At 36.5% G+C, this 23,094-nt stretch overlaps 3 protein-coding genes across 4 annotated transcripts; 2 read left to right on the forward strand and 1 right to left on the reverse strand.

Moving 5' to 3' along the window:
• Nucleotides 1-1,205: 1,205 nt before the first annotated feature.
• Nucleotides 1,206-8,034, forward strand: LOC113344826 (chromatin assembly factor 1 subunit FAS1-like). Its single transcript, XM_026588730.1, has 16 exons — nt 1,206-1,576; nt 1,772-2,230; nt 2,334-2,433; nt 3,120-3,267; nt 3,354-3,489; nt 3,932-4,299; nt 4,399-4,752; nt 5,160-5,241; nt 5,312-5,452; nt 5,581-6,015; nt 6,251-6,388; nt 6,552-6,749; nt 6,956-7,093; nt 7,222-7,261; nt 7,401-7,593; nt 7,702-8,034. Exons 2-15 carry the CDS (start codon nt 1,781-1,783, stop codon nt 7,559-7,561), a joined length of 2,889 nt encoding a protein of 962 aa, XP_026444515.1. The 5' UTR covers nt 1,206-1,576; nt 1,772-1,780; the 3' UTR covers nt 7,562-7,593; nt 7,702-8,034.
• A 3,867-nt stretch (nt 8,035-11,901) lies between these two features.
• Nucleotides 11,902-16,147, forward strand: LOC113344787 (stearoyl-[acyl-carrier-protein] 9-desaturase, chloroplastic-like). Its single transcript, XM_026588703.1, has 4 exons — nt 11,902-12,124; nt 14,346-14,695; nt 14,825-14,979; nt 15,116-16,147. The coding sequence occupies exons 1-4, from the start codon at nt 11,997-11,999 to the stop codon at nt 15,683-15,685; spliced, it is 1,203 nt and encodes a 400-aa protein (XP_026444488.1). The 5' UTR covers nt 11,902-11,996; the 3' UTR covers nt 15,686-16,147.
• Nucleotides 16,018-19,295, reverse strand: LOC113344786 (F-box/LRR-repeat protein 12-like). Of its 2 annotated transcripts, none has more exons than XM_026588701.1 (2): nt 19,244-19,295; nt 16,018-18,314 (listed from the first exon to the last, which is right to left on the reverse strand). In XM_026588701.1, exon 2 carries the CDS (start codon nt 18,107-18,109, stop codon nt 16,880-16,882), a length of 1,230 nt encoding a protein of 409 aa, XP_026444486.1. In that variant the 5' UTR covers nt 18,110-18,314; nt 19,244-19,295; the 3' UTR covers nt 16,018-16,879. The 2 variants fall into 2 exon arrangements, with proteins under 2 accessions (XP_026444486.1, XP_026444487.1); XM_026588702.1 differs by lacking the exon at nt 19,244-19,295 and adding an exon at nt 19,142-19,219.
• Between the last annotated feature and the right edge of the window lie 3,799 nt (nt 19,296-23,094).

Consider the following 23,094-nt stretch of genomic DNA (forward strand, 5'->3'; position numbering starts at 1 on the left):
GACTTTTAGTAAATGAGAGATTAAAATATCAATTCTAGTCATTGATGAAAATACATGTTTGTGAATGATACTATCCCGTGACCAATATCTTTCTCTTGTTGATTATTTTCATATTTTATTGCTTTCAATTATTTTTATTGTTTTGCTAAAACAAAAATCTCCCCCCTTAGTTACTAAGAAACTGAATTTTATAACAACAAAAGCCTCTCTGTCGGAACACACTCTTTCTTACCACATACTTCATTTAAATTTAGTTGAGTGAGAAAGTGAATTATTTTTGACGCATACGACAGCAATCAAAGAGATGTCCAATGTGGGTAGCGATATTGTCCAAGTGCACGTGCCACCATGTCGATGACCTTCCATTCATGATAATTTTTGGTATTTTTGTTCGACGCTTGTGCAATATTTTATATTTTCAGAAGAGTTTGATCTTGACTGAAACTCTCAATTTTTGCATGTAGGGTTTTCACGAACGTGAGAGTCAAGAGTTGTGGAATAATAACAATAATAAAACAAAAGAAGTGGAGAGGCGTGTGACTGGCCACAACCGAGGCATGGCTGGCCGACCGGTGAGCCCGGACCCGTGCGCTATTATTTTATTTTCCTTTTCCTATTTTGCATACATAGCTCTCCATATATCCTCATTCGTCCATATCTTTGAGGTGCTCGTTCGTGAATTATTACTAAGGACACTCACATCATTTTCTCAGTGGTTACTAGATAGTGATCATATGCCCGAAAAGTAGATATTCATTACTAATCTATGAAATTCATGTGAGAAAAGCTGTGAATTCTTTTTTGTTTTTTCAATTACCAAGGCACGTATAAAAACAACTATGAATTGATGCTTCACCTTTTACAATACAGTCACCTTACCCTTCACGATTTCACAACCCTGCCCACCACCGCTATGGGAGCAGACTAGGTAGACCTAAATGATTCTCCACAAAACCCAGTAAAGCCCATCCAAAAGCCCACTGTAATCCATTTATTCCCCGCCCATGCTTTTCGACATTTGGAGCCAAAACCTAACACATGGCGGGAGATTTTTTCGTTTTCATTTTTCGACTCAATTTATCATCTACGTCTAACATTAATCCGATTTCCACACCTCTCTTCTCAACCGTCCGATATAAAATCCCTTCGCCTTTAACCAAATCTCATTTCCCAAAAAAATTAAAAAATTTCCTAAATTTCCCTCGCTCGCTCGCTCTCTCTCTCTCTCTCTCTCTCTCTCTCTCTTCAAATACTCAGATTTCACTGAGACAATTGCTTCGATTTCTCCAAGTTCCATTCTTTCTCCGGAACTTCTCTTTCCGGAACCAAAGAAATCTCACTTACACCATCTCCTTCTCAGAAGATTTCTGGATTTGGGAGAGTTTCGTTTCATTCAACCAACACTAGTTGTTTACTGTCACAGATTCTTCCTCCAGAACTTCTCTTTCCGGAATCAAAGATATCTCACTTTCAATATCTCCCTGTCACAAGATTTCTGGATTTGGTGGAGTTCCGTTTCATTCATCGCTAGTTGTTTTAGCTTTACTGTTACAAACCCTAGATTTGGACCAAATCGGTGAGTTTCTTCGGTCTTTTAGGGTTTTGAAGTTATGTTTTTGATATCTTTATTGGTTTAAGTTATTATTTGTTTCTTGTTCAGATCTGTTCTGAGGATTTAGGGTTTGATTTGGGTTTTTCTTGATTTGATTTGTGTTTTCTTTGTTTCATTTGGGTTTTTTTGATTTTGATTTGGGGTTTGTTTGATTTTTAGGGATAAGTGATGGCGGATTTGATGGTGATTGATGGGGTACCGATTGAGGAAGGGACAGCGGTCAAGAAAGTAAAGAAGACATTGAAAAGAAAGAGGATTGCTGTAGAAAATGTGAGTGTAGAAGAGAGGGAAGGCAAGATTAAGGAGTTGAAGGAAGAAATTGAGAGTTTGCTTAGGTTTTTTAGAGAGGGGTTAGTAGAAGAAAAGTTGAATTTTGAGGAGAAAGATGGTAGTTTGTCTGGGAATTCGTTGTATGCTAGTTTGATTGAAGAGAGTGGATTACCTTATTCGAAACTAGTTGATGAGATTTATGAGAAATTGAAGAGTAAAGATGGGATTACGTTAGCATCTGTGAGGAGTTCGGTTTTATTGGTTGGGCAGAGAGTTATGTATGGGATTGGTAATGCTGATGCTGATGTGTTGGAGGATGATAGTGATAAGTGCTTGTGGTGTTGGGAGGTGATAAATTTGATTGCTTTTGTGTTTTATGTTTCGTTATTGGTATTTTTTGTCAGTTTTGTGCCGACTTGTTTTGTTTTTTCTTTCTAAATTTGGTGTTTAGACAAGAGAGTTGAAGCTGATTCCGAAAGGTCTAAAAGGGGTTGTGAATGCTCGAAGGGTATGCAGGAAGAGAATTCAGGAGAGAATTGTTGCTGTTTCGGGTAAGTTTATTCAGTGACAGATGCATTGACTGGTATAGTCGTTGTTTGCTTCTTTACCGCGTGTTTATTATGCTTTAGATTCCTTTTCTTCAACACGAAGTACCGACATTTAGTATGTCTTTATTACAACATGCTTTATTTGTTTCCTTTTAATTATCTTCCAAAAAGAGATATCGAGTACAGCTGAATTGGTTTTCTAGGAAGTTTATCGGTATGCCTTTTTTTTGGTAAAAGTGGATTTCGTATATTAAAAATTGAACACGTAGCCATAACACCTTTACACGTTTTCACCAAACTGCTGACATTGAGTTGATGATAAAAGTATCAAAAGGAATTTGTAGTTTTGTGATCTACGTAACCATTACGTTTTCTGTATGCTACATTATAACATTACAGAAGGTTCTGTCACATAATCACCAGGGTTTTAAGTTCTAGGATGAGTTAACTAATTCACTGGTCAACTAGACGGATCTAGTCTAAAAGTGGGATAGCATACCTGACGTTGCACAACCGTATTCACTACCAGGACTGTTCTTTTTTTTTTTCTTCCTGCAATCTTATTTGGATCTGTTGAATTCATTACTTATACTCTTCCTGTTTACACTACCAGGACTGTTTTTTTTCCCTGTAATCTTATTTGGATCTGTTGAATTCATTACTTATATTCTTCCTGTTTATATATTCAGCAATGATATCCGCTTTAGAGACACCGCACAGTCATCCGAGTTACAAAGATGATCTGGCGAAAGCTTCAGGTAAGCTTGTGAAAGTGCTAAATGAGGCAGCTATTCGTCAGTTGGTGCAAAACATGGCGCAGACAAACAGGGCGGATATGTAAGTTATAGAGCTTGAACATTTTTTTTTTCTTTTTAATTAGTCTCAACTTTTCTTCCATCTGATCTCTGTATGTTATATGTTAGGGCTGAAAAGGAAGCCAAGTTAAAAGAGAAAGAGCTAGCAAAAGAACTGGAAAGAAAAGAGAAAGAGCTAACAAAAGAACTAGAAAGAAATAAGCGAGAGGTTGAGAAGGAAAAGAAGAGAATGGAATTGCATAATGTAAGTAGACCTTGTTGTCCGATTCTTATTTTGGGTAAACTACCACACCATTTAGGCTCTCCTCTTAACATGTTGTAGAAAGCTATCACTTCGGTTTGCTAGTTTGATTTTATTAGATAATTGTTGGATATGATTATGTTAATTTTAGAAATATGCAACCATGCATCCTGGTTCATTTGAAATATAACCAAAGAGAACCATAGGCACATGGTAGTTTTCCTAACTGGAATGTCTGATATATTTATACTTGCTTCCAACCTTAGGCATTTTTTTTAGGTCGGTGGTTCCAATTTAGACATTCCAGTCTAGGACTCCAAGGGACGGTACATACATTGTTGCGATTTTTGTTCTGTATAGCTTCTGTGCTTGTACTGAAATTCTGGACACGCCGCCAAGGCAATGATTTAAATATTTCTAAGCTGATTTATTTATTGTGTTGCAGGAGAAGGAATCAAAGCGGCTGCAAGAAGAGGCAGAAAAGGAGGCAAAACGCCGTGAGAAAGAAGAAGCTGAAATGAAGAAGCAAATCAAGAGGCAACAAGAGGAAGCTGAGAAAGAACAGCGAAGGCAAGAAAAGGAAGCAGCTGAGTTGAAAAAACAACTTGCTGTAAAAAAGCAAGCAACAATGATGGAACGTTTTTTTAAAAGTAAAAAAGATAGTTTGAGTCCCCAGGATGGCTCACCTTTTATGAACTCACCTGCTGTAGATACTTCCGTAATAAGGGAAAAACATAATCTCAATGCGGCAACATCTTTAATGGACTCAGCCCTTTCATCAAGCAGTGGTATTGATGCAGTGGACCTGTGGAAGTAAGTTGTCCCATGTGTTGTGTTGCTGTCATTTATTTAATCTGAATTTGAATGGCTTATTTTCTTTTTCAAAATTTTTAAACTCTGTATGTTTTCCAGGTCTCATGTTCGTTCTTGGAATAGATTGGGTCGTTCTCGGTTAGACAGGTCGACACGTTGGGGTTTACGTTGCAAGCCCAAGTCTGCATTAGTCAAGGAACTTAAGTTACACGCCTCGACCTCCGAAACTGCTAGAGATTCAGCAAAACTCGTAGGTTCTACTAGTAAAGGGGTCATGCACCGTGGTGAGATGAGCATTGACAAACTAGTTGATGAGTGGGAAGAAACTAATTCTGATGATAAATTGGGAAGAGATAATGCAGATACCATTCGGATATGCAATGGCATAAAGAAATTATTGCAATTCGATAAGAGCAATAGACCAGCTTATTACGGCACTTTGTCCAAGAAAAGGTTAGCTCTAGCTTCCTGTTTTTCCTGTTTTTTATTTTTGTTTAATGAGAATATTACCGTATGAAAAAGTGTATTGGAATGGTTGTTAATTATGAAGAATATAATACCAAAGTATGTAAGTTTTCATTGCAACTAGAAATTATCCTGTAGGCTGTAGCACAGGTTACCCCATTTGATATCTCAAGTTGGTTTATCTCAAATGGCAACTGGAGTTTTCCATGCATCATAGGACCGCCAGATTGTGTAAGGTGTCTTAGGATCTTTGAGTTAGCTTTCTTCTTTTAAGATTTGCAGTAGAATCTGCTAGAAGAACTATCTTTTGTTCAAGTATAAAGGTGGTCTGTAGTATTTTATAAGTTTATTGTTTCTGTCTGTTATTCATTTTGATCTTTTTTATTTTATTGCAGTAATGTTATTGGACCCCGCCATCCTTTTAGGAAGGATCCTGACTTGGATTATGATATTGAAAGTGACGAGGAATGGGAAGAGGTACACTTTGGTTGACTCTACACATTATAATAGGTAATAAAATAGCTGCGATTAATATTTTTCTTTGCAGGAGGAACCTGGTGAAAGCCTTTCTGACTGTGAGAAGGACGAAGAGGAAGACATCTCTGATGAGGCAAATGTAATAGTGGAGGATGAAGATGGAAGTGAAGATGGTTTCTTTGTACCCGATGGATATCTATCGGAAAATGAGGTACTATTCGATGTTGTTTTCACTCATTGGTTACTTGAGTCACAGTTAATTAATATCTGAAAGTAATTAGGATTTTATCAAGCAATCCGATGTGCAAATTAAAATCATGTTTGGGACTTTTCATACAGGGAGTACATGTTGATAGCATGGAGGTTGATAGTGATGATGATGGTGAAGCCCAAAGTTCGGCTACTTGTAAGGAAAATGTCGAGAGTGATGAACTCCATATATTGCTTCGGCAGCAGAATTATATCAACAAATTGACTCATAATGCTCTTCTAAAGAATAAGCCCTTGATCATATCAAATCTTATGCATGAGAAAGCTGCTCTGCTGATGGCTGAAGATCTCCATGGCACTTCAAAGATAGAACAAATGTTTTTGCAATCCCTGAGCATTCGTCCTTTTCCTGGGAGTGCAAATATACAGATATCAGCTGATAATAATAGTACACATGAAGAGGATGAAGAGGTATTTAAATCTCATAACAAGAGCAAATCATCTACAACTTCAACACCTTCAGCACCTGTATCAGTAATAGAAGACATGGACTTGCCTACAATTGTAAGGAATTTTTTTATTTGAACTGCTTTATTAACAAGAATTGTGCTAAACAAAAAACTTTCTGAGCAGCTGCTGACACTGTGAAGTGGCAGTTGAGGTCGTCAAGTATTGTTATATTTTTTTTATCTGAAAGCATCAGCTTCTAGAGCACACTATCTATAACTGTGTGCAGATAATGCAGAATCTACTTTTGGCCTGGGCTGACCAGAAATTATAAATTTTCTCATGTACACAGGTATCAGTTATTCAATCCTGCCCACAAGCAATCAGCAAGGTGATAGAGTCTCTCCAGCAAATTTTCCCTAAGGTATCAAAGAAGCAATTAGGAACCAAAGTACGTGAGATATCTCAATTTGCGGAGAACAAATGGCAGGTAAATACAACCATTCTTACGCTTAATATTTTTCACTTCTGTTACTTCATTTTGTTCAATGCCTTGTGGTAACTGTACCGTGCACAACCCTACCCAGGAGAAGAACTCATTCTAATTCTGTAAGGTTTTAAAATGCTCAGGATTTGGTTAACTTGTTTTGCAGGTTAAGAAAGAAATTTTGGACAAGCTTGGATCTTTTCCTGGGTGTGCACAGTCACAGATACAGACACCGGCAAAAAATTGTAGTACCCAACAAAAGGATGAAGAGGTTGCTCAGTTGCATGATAAGGGCAGCACGGCTACACCTTCAACTCCTCCAGCACCTGTATCAGTAATACAAGACAAGGACTTACCTAAAATTGTAAGGAAAATATTCTGAGCAGCTGCTGACCCTGTGAAGTGGCAGTTGATGTTGTTAATTTTTATTGCGTGATTGTTATTCTATTTTTTTTTTTGGAAGCATCAGCTCCTAGATAGCCTGGTCAATAACCAGTTGGCAGAAATTGATCTGGTAGCGCGTGACTTGGTGCTGACTGGAGGTTATAATATTTTTCTTCATGTACACAGGTGGCAGCTATTCAATCTAGCCCACAAGCGATTGCGAAGGTGATAGAGTCTCTGCAGCAAAGCTTCCCCATGGTATCAAAGATACAATTAGGAAGCAAAGTGCGTGAAATATCTCAATTTGTGGACAACCGATGGCAGGTAATTTACAGCCATTGTTATGCTTAATAGTTTCCACTGCTGTTGCTTTCATTCAATACCTTGCTTAGTCAGGAGAAGAGCTTATATTTCTTAAAAATTGTTATGAACTGTTAAAACGTATTTTGCAGGTTAAGAAAGAAATTTTGGACAAGCTTGGTATTTCCCCAGGTATAACACTCTCATCATTTGTTAGTTGAAGACCATCCTCAATTTCTAGTCTCATCCTGATTTATCCCTCCTAGTTCTATCTATGAGTGATATTTCTTAACATTTTGTCAGTAGAATTAACATATAAATTTCTTTGCAGTCCCCAAGAAGATCATCCGGACTAAGAGCATTACTACCTTTTTTTCAAAAAGATGTTTGCCTCCTGATGCTGAAATGATGAAGGCAGAACACACATCACCTCAACCTTGTCGCAAGAGGGAGACTCCAGAAGAACAAGAATGCTCACCCAGCCTTTTGTAGCCTACAGTTCTTTTCTTTTTTTGATGTAATGGGTAAGCCATCTTTCTGTTTATGGAAGTTAGTAATGGACTCAGTTGCATAGATAACTTTCATGGCCAAATATGTAGAGCATATATTCTAAGTTCCTTTTGCTTTTTCAGGGTAAATTTCGGACGGGCACCATTTTTGTGCATCAACAGGAGTAACATCGTCAGCAACAAAAAGTATAGCCAAGGTTCTGCTGCTTCTTCATCTGTCCTGTGTTCTTCAGGTATAAGACTATCATAGGCGAACACCATCTTCATTATCACGAGTTTCGTCTACAAGCTATAAAAACCGGCTTTTGAAGTATGCAATGTTTTACCAGTTTGGCTTCGAACTGACTGTCCATGTAATTTTACTGCTTTTGTGCAATATAAATGTATAGTTTTCCTACTGACAATTCCTAATGTTCGGAATCTTTTCCCCCTTCAGTATCAATATGTTTTTCTGAACTTCGAAAACACATTCTTTAAACTCTTAAGATCTAGAGTGAACCTTAATGTTTGTAGTGTCACTTCTAGACCCTCTCCTCTCCTCGGACCCATGTAGAGGTGTAAAACGTGCCGGCCCGGCACAGCCCAGCCCACGAAGTCACGTGCTTAGCGTGCTGCGTGTTGTGCTGGGCTGTGCCAGAGATTCAGATGTGTTGTACTGTGCTAAATGGCGTGCCGTGCTGTGCACACTTATTTTATGTTCTCCAAAATAAATATTTTTGAGATATTTTAGTTAGTACCATGCATTATTATATAAATAAATTAGCATAATGAAAATAAAATGTTAGAAATTGGCTAAAACAATGATTTCTTTGTGAAATCTCCATCAAATGTGATGTATTGTGTAGTATTTTACGCATGAGGTGGCGTGCTTACTTCGCGTGTTGTGCTGTGCCGCGTGTTAACACGTGTCGCGTGCTGTGCTGTGTCGCTGTGCCTATTTGTCTGGCACAACACAACACATTAAACAAACGTGTTGTGCCCGTGCTGTGCTCGAGTTTTAACGTGCTGTGCTGTGCCATAAACGTGCTGGCCCGTCCCAATTTACACCTCCAGACCCATGTGTCAGATTGAAAGAATGTTATTCATTCTGATTTCTCTTTGTTGTGGATGTTGTTTCGACTAGTTGATGATACGTCTCTCACAAACTTCATGCCGAACACATTGCTCTCTGAATAAGTTTAGCTATTTCTCATAAATGAAGTGGTATTCACTTTCAAAGGCAATCCCATTCATTGTTGAATGTACCTTTTTGCGATAACCATTTTTTTTGTCCTAATTTTTAATATTAAAACTGCACATATATATGACTAAGAATATAAAATGATGCAACGGGCATTAAGAATCCAGTCACAGTTGTTGTCCCAACACATGAAAATCATCCTCGGGCGCAGTCTCCGATCAAAATGTCGGTCATGGTCACGAACGTGTACCTGACCAAGATGTACGTACTATTATTGGTAATTTTAATGTATTCTTGCCATAGATTCCCATGAGGCTATTGCAAAATATTTACTCATAGCTCTTCTATTCTGTTTCATAGGTTCCAAAACGCATGATGTAGGAGGAAAAACGTTGGATAATTCCATTAAACTAGATTTGTAATTAGAAAGAAAAAACACGCTATTTTCATGAAAAGATGGATAATTCAATGAAATCAGACGCGGCCTTAAAAATCGTTCTGTTCCAAATGCCTAACATAAGAGCCTTACTTTCTGATCACAGTTTATGCATTTCATTTGAAGTTATAACCAAATTCTCTAATTCAGTTTTTCAGTTTCCATTGTTCCAATTTTTTTTTTTTTTTTTTTTTTTTTTTTTTTTTTTTTTTTTTTTTTTTACAATTTGCAATTTGTTTACGCTAAAAAGAGAGAAAATTGTTGGACTAGACTAGAGTTTCTTTCCTTTACTAGGGGGCAGTACATGGCTGGTTTGTCGTACCTTTTATTGTGTAATAATGTCAAAACTTTGACATTTCTGCATAGTTGGTGTCCAATATTAATGAATCAGTGAAACGACAGACCAACATCTACCTTGCAACCACATACCACATATCCAAGACCGCATAAAATATAATTTTTCAGACTTGCTAGCTATTTACTCACTAGTCGTAACGTGACATTCCTAGCTTTTTTTTTTCTTAGTGCCGATGAATCTAGATTATTAATGATGTATTTTTAACTGTTCATTTTAAATTTTTTTATTTTAAGAAAACCAGTTCGCACATACGTATGACGCAAAAAATGAAAGATAAGTCTTTCTAGTCGGATGCTCCTGTGGCCCTAAATCTGCTGTTATGAATGTGAGTATGTGACAGGCTAAGAGGAAGTTTAATGGAAGGAGAAGAAATGGTTGTCGGATGAATTTTGGGACCAATTAAATTAAGAACTGCACCATGGTGGAACCCCAATGTTAGGCTATCCTAAAGACCCTCATCACGTGTTTGATATTTGACAAAGGCCACTCTTTGTCTGGTCTGACTGCACTGCTGCACGGCTAGTTTGACTCCAGAAGATCAGCCTGCAGCGGCACTTCAAAAAAAAACATCACTTTGCTTTTCGTTTGCTGGTGGTGGTAGAGATAGTGGTCTAGCTGGCACATTCATGGCAGGATTTTTTTTTCTGTGCCATTATTGAAGATACATATTAATATTCACTGGTATCATCACTTTGCGGATGATGATAATAGTGATCTGCTCGAAACTCGCCAGCACCAAATTCTTTATCGATCAAAATAAAAATAACTAGTTGCTTTTGTGAATAGTTGGAGTCGTGATAAATATTTTCCCCTCCCCGTAAAAATTAAAATATTGCACATGTTCTGCTCGAATGTTTTTATGGAAAATGGATCATTTGTCCAAATATTTTTAAAACATGGTTCTAATGGACGAGTAAAAATTAATATGGGTGAAATGAACATCAAAAAAATAGCAAGAATGAAATTGGATTCATCATGCCTTAAACTTAAAAAAGAGCGAGGATGAAACTAGATGCATCCTGATGTAAATTAAAAAAAAAATATTTGAAAATGGGTAGGATAAAACTGTTTACATTCTGGCTATTTTTACATTCTCGTCCATTTAAACAGTATGAAATTTCACATGTCTTTTTCACCCAAAAATTATTGATTTGGTCTTTTTAACCAATTTTGTGATGTTTTTAATCTGTTCTAACACTTGCAATGTCGTAGTTAATCATTTGTTTATTATTTTAATTCCTTATCACAATTGGACGAGTCTCGAACTTAGATCGCTCGTTGTATAATAATAATCCACCAACTTTATTATAGTGACACCTGTAATCATCCAAGTCCAACAAATATTATAGTAACTATCTAAAAATATAAACGACATTTAATATTTTTTTTGAGCAAGATATAGCATGAATCTGTAACATGACACCATGGACCATGGTCTTCCACATGAACAAACTTGTTGATTAATAAGCCTATGTGTAGTGTTACAAAGTAAGATCTAAATTAGTGTTTTTCTAATCACTCACTAATTAATCTCTGATTTCAAAATTAGGGTTTACAAGTAATGACAAAAGTTGGTTTGTTTGGGGGATTGAATAGTGGATTCCATGCAGAGCTGGATATGCCACGTGGAATGTCCTTCTTGTTACCTATCACTTGCCAATATTCCTCATTTTATCGACGTTAGAAACAAGACAGCCCCTTTCTCCCAGAGATGATTTGACCAGATTACCCTTCTTGACAGGACTATTATTACATTACCTAATAATCGGTAGGCTACTAAAGTATCCATTGTGTCCTTATTAATAATAGTAACTTTGGTAATTAGAGTAAGAAGGAATCCATGGCAATTATTTTTTCCTTTCTTATATTTTCTTTTAAAATATATAGTATTACCCTTCAAAAATAAAATGAAAATAAATTACCCTTCAAAAATAAATTTTTTTCATGCTACAAAAAACGAAACAAAAAACATGACTAACTCTCAATATATAATAAATTACTAATATCTTTTGATTCGATATAAACAAAAGAAAACAGTTTCTTTTCATTATTTTTGATTTCATTTATACATTTAAATGTGATTTTTTTTCTCAAAAATATCCCGATAGCTCAAGGTAGGAACCGGTTTTATCAGGTACCGATCCAAAAATCTAACGGCCAGAAATAGACAGCGTGGTACGGTATCTAAAACTGACAATACATTGGTTTACATTTTATTAATTTTAGAATTTACTTAAATTGACTTTAATTTCCAGAAAATAAAAAAAGAAGGGTAAAATAGTAATCTGGGGCAGTGGTATTTAGGTGATTGATTTTGTTTTGTGTATTAATAAATCCCTTTCTGCGGAGGAGAGAAAACGAAACCCAAAAGAAAATAAAAATAAAAATAAAAATACAGAAATAAAGAGAGAAGCAGCAGTGAGAAGAAGGAGAAACCAAGAAAAATGGCTCTGAAACTCAATCCTCTAACATTTCAATCTCCTCAAAAGCTTCCAACTTTTGGTTTCCCAAATGTTGTCAATGTCAGGTCTCCTAAAGTTTTCATGGCTTCCACTCTCCGTACCTCCGCTAAGTAAGCTCCCCTCTCCCTCTCTTTCCCATTTCTTCAAGATGTCATAGGTGTTATCAATTTAATCATATTTATTCATCTGGGTTTTGTTATTTATTTATGGGTTTCTTTAATTTCGTAGTTTTACGTTTATATTGATTGATAAATGATGATCTGGGTTTTCTTCAATTTTTAAGAATTTTAATTGGGTTGTTGTGGCAATTTTGGGTTATTGATTTCTGGGGGTTTCGATTTTACCTGTCTTTCATGAGTTTGATGCATGTTTTGGGCGATTAAGTTTGTTTAATTTCTCATTCTACAAAGGGATATCCCCTTCTTTTGAGGTCCCATTTTTGATTGAATTAAATTACCCTGTAATTATCAAGATAATGTACATATGGTTCTATTTTTCAATTTTTGGGTTCTCTAAATTTTAGCTCAGTTAGGTTTGGGGGTGTACAGAAATGGGATTTTTCTGTTTTTTTTTTTTTTTTGTATATGGTGTAGTGAGTAATTGGGATTTGAGTTGGTGATGATGCATAGAATATTTCCTTTCGCTTTCAAGAATTTCTCTGATGGCTAATTTTTCTTTATTTTATTGAATTTGTTGAAAATTAGGTTTGATTTTGATGTGTTGTTTATTTTTTTCTGTGTTGAAATGTCAATTATTTTCTTACCTGTAATTCAATCGAATGTAATTGACACATGCTTTATGTCTATGTATCGTTCATGTTTATATATGCTAGTTATAATCGATGCCGTGTCTTGTAATCACGCATTTAAATACCACACAGCTTTTGTTAAAAGCATTTTGTTATTTCAGTTTTGGTGTTTTGGTTGTATTAGGGCAACCAAAACCTTCAGCGATGGTCGGGTGTTATACACAGTATCCCTGTACTCTTTCCTTAATTCCAAGTTAATTAGTCACACATCTTATATCTGTTTACACTTGAACTCTCATTCGTCTCATATAATCACCGACACACAAAAGCCATCTAGAATATATACATAGTCAAATATCACTGCTATTTTTAGGGACTTAAATCAAAATGGAAACCTTTGGTGCCCGTCACTTATGAGCAGGTGGATTTCTGGTCTTTTGTGTAAAGATTGTAAACCCACCACTACGCCAAAGATTTAAGATAGCTTGGTGGTGGGAACTGGGAAGATTGGATGCCCACTATTGAAATGATCGAGAGCTCAATTAGAGATGGTTAGGGAGGCGTAATTTTTAAGATTTCGTAACGTGACCCTAATATGTTTATTTGGTGCATGCATATTTTGTCTGCTATGAGTTGGGAAGGAGGTAGAATTTTTGTTGTTAGTGAAACTTAATGAATCTGTTTCTATTTTAAAGCTGTTTGGTGCATGTAAATTTTGTCTTGCTGCTTGCATGTCATTACTAGAGAATTGGAACTAGCTTTGTGGCGGTTTTGTTTCGATGGCTTTTTTCTTCTAAATTCGCTACTTGATTTGATTGATGCAATATATTTTGTAAGACTTCTTGTTACATGTGTTTGTTTTATGTCATGTTGGCACCTACAATAGTGGTGTTAGCTTCCCTCTGGTGGACGCCTTTTTGAGTAACCATAAACTAGATATGCAATTTGAAATTAATCATTGTAATGTAAGTCACTGCATGAGATTGGATTGCTCATTAGAGTTTAACACATTGGTTCAAAAGTTATAAATTGGTAGCATATTCTGTTTGACCTTGATTAAGATATTATTTGAAAATCAAATTGCAGATAGGCGTATATATTGAGTTGTCTGAAATCAGTCTTGAAATCAGCCAGGCAACAATTGGCATACATTTTTATGTAGTAGCTTTGGAACATATAATTTGTGCTTATATTCTATGAAGATGCTGCATTTTACCTTATTCTATATTTTATCAAACTTTGTTCTACTACTGTCCAATCAATTTGCTCCAGGTACGGCATCTTGTGGCTTCTTCTTAGCTCTAGATGATTCTGGAAAATCAACCTGCTTTTTGCTGGCTTATGTCCTTGAAAATTTAGATTAACCAAGCTTGGATGTAACTTGAACAACTCCTGTGTTGTAATGCATTATATTTAGCCTATATGGTGGGGTGTGAGACAACCTGGCACGCTTACATGTTTATACAAATTTACATCTTCATGCCAAAAGCTTAAAGTTATTAAGCAAAATAGTTTCTTTTTTTGTGTGGATTTAACTGGTCTTGAATGTCAAATCCTTAAAGGAATTCCTCTGTTTATTTCAGGGAGACGGAGAATGCTAAGAAACCCTTCACCCCTCCACGCGAGGTGCATGTTCAAGTAACCCACTCCATGCCACCTCAAAAGATTGAGATTTTCAAGGGCTTAGAAGATTGGGCAGATGACAATATCTTGGTACACTTGAAGCCTGTTGAGAAATGTTGGCAACCACAAGATTTTCTACCTGATCCAGCCTCAGATGGGTTTTATGATCAAGTCAAGGAGCTGAGAGAGAGAGCAAAGGAGATCCCAGATGATTACTTTGTTTGTCTGGTTGGGGATATGATCACGGAGGAAGCCCTTCCAACATATCAAACTATGCTCAACACTTTGGATGGAGTCAGGGATGAAACAGGTGCGATCCATTTTAATGAGCTTGGGAGTTTGTGTTCTTTATCCATTGCCTTATTCTTGTAGTCTTAGTCCGCTTTCAATAATTACATTTTCTTCTTGTGATCTATCTCCACCTGGGAAAACCACTTAGGCGCAAGCCCCACTTCTTGGGCTCGTTGGACAAGGGCTTGGACTGCCGAGGAGAATAGGCATGGGGACCTTCTCAACAAGTACCTCTATTTAAGTGGACGAGTAGATATGAAGCAAATTGAGAAGACAATTCAGCATCTTATCGGTTCAGGAATGGTAAGATCTTTACTTGAAATCTAATAAACTTGTTGAACTCCAATTTTTTTTTTAAATGTTCTCTCTTTAAGTATTAAATGTTGTTAAATACTTTCGGTTCTAAAAAGATCTTTTTATTCTTTTATGATTTTTACAGGATCCTCGGACAGAAAACAACCCATATCTGGGATTCATCTACACTTCATTTCAGGAGAGAGCAACCTTTATCTCCCATGGAAACACAGCTAGGCATGCCAAGGAGCATGGGGACTTAAAACTTGCACAAATTTGTGGAACTATTGCTGCTGATGAAAAGCGTCATGAAACTGCATATACCAAGATATCTGAAAAGCTTTTCGAGATCGACCCAGATGGTACTGTATTGGCTTTTGCTGATATGATGAGGAAGAAAATTGCAATGCCAGCTCACTTAATGTATGACGGTCAAGATGACAACCTCTTTGAGCACTTCTCATCTGTCGCCCAACGTCTTGGAGTTTACACCGCTAAAGATTATGCTGATATATTGGAATTTCTCGTGGGGAGGTGGAATGTGGCCAAAATAACTGGTCTCTCAGCTGAAGGACGGAAAGCTCAAGAGTATGTCTGCGGGTTGACTCCAAGAATCAGAAGGTTGGAAGAGAGAGCTCAAGCTCTAGCAAAGAAAAACAAGCAAGATCGTCTGGTGCCTTTCAGCTGGATTTTCAATAAAGAAGTGTTGCTCTAAACTGGCATTGTAGAGTCTCAGTTCAGGTGCTCTCTTTACCAATCTCTTCAGACATATTAGAGATAGAAATGGAAATTATGTTTAATTGCATTTTGAGATCTCAATGTTCCATTTTGATGCTCCCTTTTGTATGAGGAGATGAAGTAGGGATTGCAGTTGTTGGATTGTCCAGTGGGTATCGTGACAGAGACTCTTACGTTTCTTTTGCGTGTTTAATCTCATAAGTATATCAAATATTGGGGCGGTTAGGGAGAGATAGTATAGAATAGTTTGTTTCTTTTTGTTTCTTGTTCAATGTGTTTCATTTGTATGTTTCCTTTTTGGTTTAGAAATTAAGGTCTCTTTAGTAGTAATCATCTATTGCAATGAGTTTGTGGCTCTATCAGTAGCAAGTTGGTTTGTAATGCTCACATATAGTCGCTTTGCCTCCTTTACAATAATGAATCCATGATGAACGATGTATGAGGCTCTCAACTAAGAAATTTTCTGTGCAAATGAATGTCACAAGTTTCCTTTGTTGTATTTCTGTTAACGCGCATTTACTCAATTAAAACTGGTCCAAGCTGCGGCACTGCAACATAAGATTGCAGCTAAATAGTGGTCTGAACACTGCAACATAAGATTGCAACATTGTGGCAAAGCAAGTTGGAAAATCTCCCTGAAGGAGAGTCCTGGAATCCTATAAACAATGCATTAAGGGCAGAAAGGAATTCTCAGCAGCAGGGAATGTGTTACAGAACAAAAAATAGAATGTCCGTTCGATGATGATCAAGCTTGCAAGGATTCTACAAGAGTGATGCTTATCATCTCCATTTCTGCAACTTCTGAAGTAGATAAAAGATTACTAGCCATAGACAAAATTCCATCAGTGTTGATACAAGCATGTTTCAAAAAATATACAACCAAGTAGCTCTGCAAATGCAGTATTTTGTACTGGATACAACATACAAGCGTGTTTCAAAAAGTAGCCTACCTGCGAAGCTTTTCCTACAAAGCATTGAACTGGTTCAGCAAAAAACACAAAAAAGATCTGACATTAAAAGGTACCCTACCTGCAAAGCTTTTCCTACAACTTCCAAGCATTCAACTGCTTTAGCAAGAAACACAAAAAAGATCGACATTTTTGTAGGTAACAGCTCATGAAACTGTACTTCTGTAAGTAACAGCCAAAAAGGAAAAATGGATCTTGGAAGCTCAGAATATGTTCTTAGTTTTTGTACCCTGTACTTCCTTTTCCTTAATCTTCACATCACTTCTTCTGCACTTGAACTGCTCAATTGTGAAATAACTGATTCTACCATTACAATTTGAAATGTATAACTTTGATAGACGCCTGCATCCGTCAGAAAGCAATGCGTGCAACCCTGAATCACGTAAATTCCAACACATGTTTACATGCAGTATCTCTAGGTTATGACAATTCGACCCAATAGCTTTCCATCCATCAAGATCAATGTTATGACAATGTGCTAAGTTCCATTCCTGTAATAACGGACACCCTTTTGAAATTTTAATCACTGCTGTGTTGCGTACATCACGACAGTTTCGAAGATTAAGAACTCGTAGATTCTTCGTAAATCCCTCTCCAACCCTGTCCAATCGCGTCCCAAGGGGAACAAGATCCGAGAGGTCAAGGTACTCAAGCCCACCTCCGCTAACAATTGCCTGTATACCTTCTGGTTCAAGTTTACAGGAAACTGCTTCGACAGAAGCTAAGGTTTCTGAAAATCCATGAAAGCCAACACCAGTGATCCTTTCACAGTATGAGATCGTTATTGAGCTGAGTTGCCGACATGCTTGTGAGAGATATCTTATGCCTCTATCAGAAACCGACCCACAATTTGAAAGGTTCAACTTTTGCAAGGACGAACATGATTCACCCAAGGATATTATACCTGTATCAGTAATTCCACACCAGGAAAGGTTTACCTTCTGTAAAGATGAACAAGATTTAGCCAAGTACTCTAATCCAATATCACTAATATTACACCTGTACAGACTTATACACGTTAAACGAGGGCACCCAGAAGCCATCAAAGTGAATCCGTAATCTGTAATGGCTAAGCAACACTCTAAATATAGGGTCTGAATGTTTGAGCCATGGATTTGTAACTGGGATAAAGCTGAATCTGGTAACTCGGTGCAATGAGATAAAGATAAAAAATTTAGCTGCTGGAAACGAGTCAATAACTTAGTAAGTCTAAAAGAATAGCTGTGAGGGCTAACTTTCGTAAGTGGATGATGATAATGATTGAACCATAGTTTCCGTCGACTTGAATTCTGTATATGAAGCCACCGATGACAAGTCAAACCAAATGAATTACGATCCATTGGTCTATTAAGCAGTTGTAGGATAAGAGCAAAGCAGTCATCTGGAAGGTTCATAATTGAAGTCGAAAGGTTCTTATAAGGATAATTCTCCATCACTTTCGCTTCTTATATACAACTTTCTGATGCAGCAATGGGGTGGTGTTTGCCCCGTAACAAAGAAAGACGATTTTTTACCTCATAAACTTACATCATCTTTGGACATTAACAGAGATGAAGAAGACATACTCTTCTTGACGGATTTAATAACTTAAGAGTCAGCTCGCAATGTACTACTCGAAGGGCACTTGCAAGGTCACAGCTGCAAAAAGAAACCAAAAATAGATGAGAAATCCAAAGAAGACAGGAAAAGGGCATAAAAAATCTTGCAGTCTAAGAATCTAGCACACAAACTGAACAACTAATCCAGTTCAAGGTTGTATTAGATCAAATCAATTCTAAGTTCTCAAAACATTTTGCCAAAACACAAAAGAGTGATAGAATACCTCTTAACATAAAAACCAAAAATAGATTACACTCTACAATGCCATATGATACAATGGAACTCCTTCTTCCAATTACATCACTACACTGGTTGGTTGCATCATATGAAATCAATTCTAAGTTCTACAAACATTTTGGCGAAACACAAAAGAGTGACAGAACATCTCTAACATAAATACCAAAATAGAGTAACACTCTACAGTGCCATGTTATACAATGAAACCCCTCCTTCGAAATACACCACCACAAGGTTTGAATGTAAGAATGCCGTGTTTTACAACAAAATCCCTCCTTTCAATTACACCAATACAAAGCTTGATTTCTCTAATACAACAACTGTCAGACACCAAATCGAGATAACAATCTATGGTCTTATACATATTTTAAAAAAATTATCAGAAAAACAACTACCCATTGACTCTAACATTCACAAAAATCACTAGACAGATGCTACATTCATTAACAAGCCCTAAAAAAGCATACTAAAAGCTTTACTAAAGTGACACTTTAGAATCCTGAGTTTAGGATAACCTAGCTGAAAAACCTCAATTTTACCCTAGAATCTCTTTCAGTAACTATTCAAGTGTATTTCAACGGGACAAAACAAAGATTCAAATTGGATACAAATTCAAAACATCAAACAACCTTTAAAGTATTTTACTTCATTCAATAAATTTCAAGTAGAAGAAAATCCCTAACCCTAGATTTCACAAAGAGCTTTAGTGAAAGGAAGGAAGAGTGTTTTACCTTCCTCTGGGAGGCGAATGCTTTTTACCCACTAGGGATTCTTCTTGTAAAGACAAGATTTCTTTATTACTAGCAAAAATCTTAAGGGATACTTATCCTACCGCTTTTAGGGGCCATTCAAAAGGAATTAGGGGCCAACAATAAAACAGAAAAGGTCACCCAATCCTAAACAGTGTTCACCCCTTATCTCCCATATTTCGTAATGACAAAATTACCCTTCGATATTCGGTAGTTTGAGCAGGATTCAGGTGATAAAAAAATTTGAGGGATTTTTTTTTTTTGCTTTTTCGAACTTTGGTACAACCATAATCGGTAGTAAACTGTGTTACTTTAACTTCCGAATGTATATTGGTCCCAAAATGAGATTTTTCCAAAACACTTTAATTTTCGACTTTGGTACAACCATAATCGGTAGTAAAGTGTGTTACTTTAACTTCCGAATGTATATTTGCCCCAAAATGATATTTTGCCAAAATCCTTAAATTTTCGAACTTTGGTACAACCATAATCGGTAGTAAAGTGTGTTATTTTAGCCTCTGAATATATTCATTTTTTGAATCTTAGTACTACCATAATCGGTAGTAAATTTAACTTCCGAATGTATATTGTCCCCAAAACGAGATTTTGCCAAAATCCTAAAATTTTCGAACTTTGGTACTACCATAATCGGTAGTAAAGTGTGTTACTTTAACCTCCGAATATACTAAATTTTCGAATTTTAGCACTACCATAATCGGTAGTAAATTTAACTTCCGAATGTATATTGGCCCCAAAATGAGATTTTTCCAAAATCCTAAATTTTTCGAACTTTGGTACTACCATAATCGGTAGTAAAGTGTGTTACTTTAACCTCCGAATATACTCAATTTTCGAACTTTTAGCACTACCATAATCGGTAGTAAATTTGATTTCCGAATGTATATTGGCCCCAAAATGTGATTTTGCAAAAATCTTAAAATTTTCGAATTTTGGTACTACCATAATCGGTAGTAAAGTGTGTTACTTTAACCTCCGAATATATTCAATTTTCGAATATTAGTACTACCATAATCGGTAATAAATTTGACTTCCGAATGTATATTGGCCCCAAAATATGATTTTGCCAAAATCCTAAAATTTTCGAACTTTGGTACTACCATAATCGGTAGTAAAGTGTGCTACTTTAACTTCCGAATATACTAAATTTTCGAATTTTAGTACTACCATAATCGGAAGTGAATTGTGTTAATAAGTGATGCTTATTATCTGCCGATTGTGTTCATGGCCTCAAATTCAAATTTTCAAAACTTAACAAAAGTTTCAAAATTTTCTACTTTCACAATCGGTAGTTAATGGTGTTCATTATCTATCGATTGTGCGTAACTTTTTGTACAGAGAAATTTAATTTTTAGAATCAAGAATAATCGGTAGATATCGATCAACTTACCTACCGATTATGGTTGATGTTCTTAAGAAACGAAGAACATCAACCATAATCGGTAGGTAAAGTAGATTATTATCTACCGATTATTTTTCTGCTAGTGTAAATCCAAGAACATCAACCATAATCGGTAGGTAAAATAGATAGTTATCTACCGATTATGTTTCTGCTACTGTAAATCCAAGAAAATTTTCGGATCAAATTTTTGATTTCAAGTAATCAAATCCTAATTTTGAATCACAACTACTATCATCTATTCGTTTTGTTTGTTGAACTCCTTTTTTTTTTATGTTTTAAGTTTCAACTTTAAGGTTAATGAATTTTGGGTTTTAATTTTAAACAATCAATCATAACATTTGTTTGATCGATGATCTTTGTTTTCAATCAAAATTAAAATGATGGAAAAAAATTTCAATGGGTGGAAAAGAGAAGAAGAAGTGGAATGATATGATTATGAAAATAAAGGATATAGGTTTAGATTTAGTATAAAGGTGAAGGACAATATAGACAATTTTTTATTTTTAAGACATCCCTTAACTTCCTTCAATGGATGGGAATAAAAAGGTGACCCCTAATTTCTTTTGAGTGGCCCCTAAAAACGCAAGTATACTTATAGTACCTGGATTTGTCCTTATGCTTGTTTTTCTTACTAGGTTAAATGTACTTATTTGACGTGGCACTCATTCATCAAATTCCAAAGTTGCCACACCCGGTGTGATAATCCTTGTGAAAACATTCACTAGAAAAAAAAACACTTTTGTTATGGGGAGGGTTCTTTGGATCAAGGTGGAAGAATCAGAGTTAACTCACTGATTCAGAAACGAGTTAGATTTTTACTTTTTATGGCCAATGTACCCTTTAAATTTGACTCATCCAACTAATCCAATTGTGTCTAGTTTCAACCAAAACATAGAACCCTAGAATGCCAATTTAAATGAGAACCTGTTAGGTAGATGTAGGTACACATTTCATCTTCCGCCACGTGTCCACAAATACACACGTGGAGGACATACGGCTAAAAACATCAAGATATGATATCACACGTGGACAGCCAAGAGACGCGTCTTATCAAGATAGCGTCGCCACCCATCAGATCCAACGGTAGGGGATCGAGGAAGACGGAAACACTAGAACACTGCGAAGCACTGAAGGATAACCCGAGATTCACTTTATCCTATCCCCAGAAAGATCTAAGATCTACGGCTGGGGATAGTCAGACTGACGCAGACAAGACAGGGGTAGAGGACAACTGTCTGCCGCGGACAGACATCTCAACTACCCGCATTAAATACCCTCAAACAGCATAGTGTCAGTCAGCCTGTGGAGGAAGCGCAGATAACACTGAATATTCAAACGGAACACGCAGAGAAGACCAAGAACACGAAGACCTCTGCGTAAGCGGCACAAGACACAGGAGGATAAGGTTATAACGGGCTTCAGAAGTGAACCCCATGTAACCACCCTATAAATACCCCTCTTTCCCAAGTGAAAAGGGAGGGGGAAAAACATTGAGAAGAGAAGAGGAGAGAGACAGAGAAATAGAGAAAGTGTAAGTGAGGTTCCTCCTGCTACGCAGGCTTATATTAGTCTCAAAGTCATTCGACTATTTCGGTAATCCCCACCATATAATGAAAAACCCAATCTCGGAGACAGGGATCTGAGTGAGAATCATATAAGTTAATCGTTTCGTCTATGTTCATACATCCATACTTTATATATTCAATTCGTTACTTATAGCATATCATGTTCATACATTTTATACTTCGTCCATTATTTATCTTATTTTATGAGCTAAGGACAATGATTGTAATTGATGAGACGAGGAAGAGTATTAGAACTCTGAGTCAAGGATTCGACATAACCAATCCGTTCCCTTCAGGCGCAGCCTATTTATTGTATTGTCATGAGTCTGCGCGCATTGTTTGTGAATACTCAGATGACTTTGATCTGCGTGTTCACAATCTGGCGCTAGAAACAGGGATATTCATCCCGGTAAAAGATTTATCTTCTCCTGTGACTTGTTTCAGGATTCGTTTTCTGAAAGTAACGATGTATGGAATACTACGGTTTTTTCCGTTCATGATTTAAAAAACCAAAATTATGAGCAGATCCGCGTTTATCTACGTAGATCTGATTTTTCATGCATTGTCTGAGTTTTCACGTCCTTGAAAATCAAAACTTCAAATGGATCTGCGGTCGTCTACATAGATGGATGCCTTTCGTATCTTTAAGATTTTACACCTTTGAGAACTCAAAACGCTAATAGATATCACGTGGGACCCATTGTCTTCGTGATTTTTCTCTCTTTTTCAGGGAGATATTAAAAGATGGAGAAAAGCAAAGATATCGGGAAGGCAAAAGCTTCGTCATAAGAGATGCCAAGGACGACCCCAGTGGTAACTAGGAGTAAGCAGAGAGGTGAAAAGCTGAA

Source organism: Papaver somniferum, unplaced genomic scaffold (assembly GCF_003573695.1).
Source record: "Papaver somniferum cultivar HN1 unplaced genomic scaffold, ASM357369v1 unplaced-scaffold_8, whole genome shotgun sequence".
Taxonomy (NCBI): Eukaryota; Viridiplantae; Streptophyta; class Magnoliopsida; order Ranunculales; family Papaveraceae; genus Papaver; species Papaver somniferum.

Bases quoted from the DNA above. Each gene is read 5' to 3' on its own strand.
- LOC113344826 (XM_026588730.1), top strand. From the start codon at position 1,781: ATGGCGGATTTGATGGTGATTGATGGGGTACCGATTGAGGAAGGGACA. The intron at 4,300-4,398 runs GTAAGTTGTCCC...TATGTTTTCCAG, and splicing joins GATGCAGTGGACCTGTGGAA to GTCTCATGTTCGTTCTTGGA. The intron at 4,753-5,159 runs GTTAGCTCTAGC...ATTTTATTGCAG, and splicing joins GGCACTTTGTCCAAGAAAAG to TAATGTTATTGGACCCCGCC.
- LOC113344787 (XM_026588703.1), top strand. From the start codon at position 11,997: ATGGCTCTGAAACTCAATCCTCTAACATTTCAATCTCCTCAAAAGCTT. The intron at 12,125-14,345 runs GTAAGCTCCCCT...TGTTTATTTCAG, and splicing joins ACTCTCCGTACCTCCGCTAA to GGAGACGGAGAATGCTAAGA. The intron at 14,696-14,824 runs GTGCGATCCATT...AAAACCACTTAG, and splicing joins TGGAGTCAGGGATGAAACAG to GCGCAAGCCCCACTTCTTGG.
- LOC113344786 (XM_026588701.1), bottom strand. From the start codon at position 18,109: ATGGAGAATTATCCTTATAAGAACCTTTCGACTTCAATTATGAACCTT.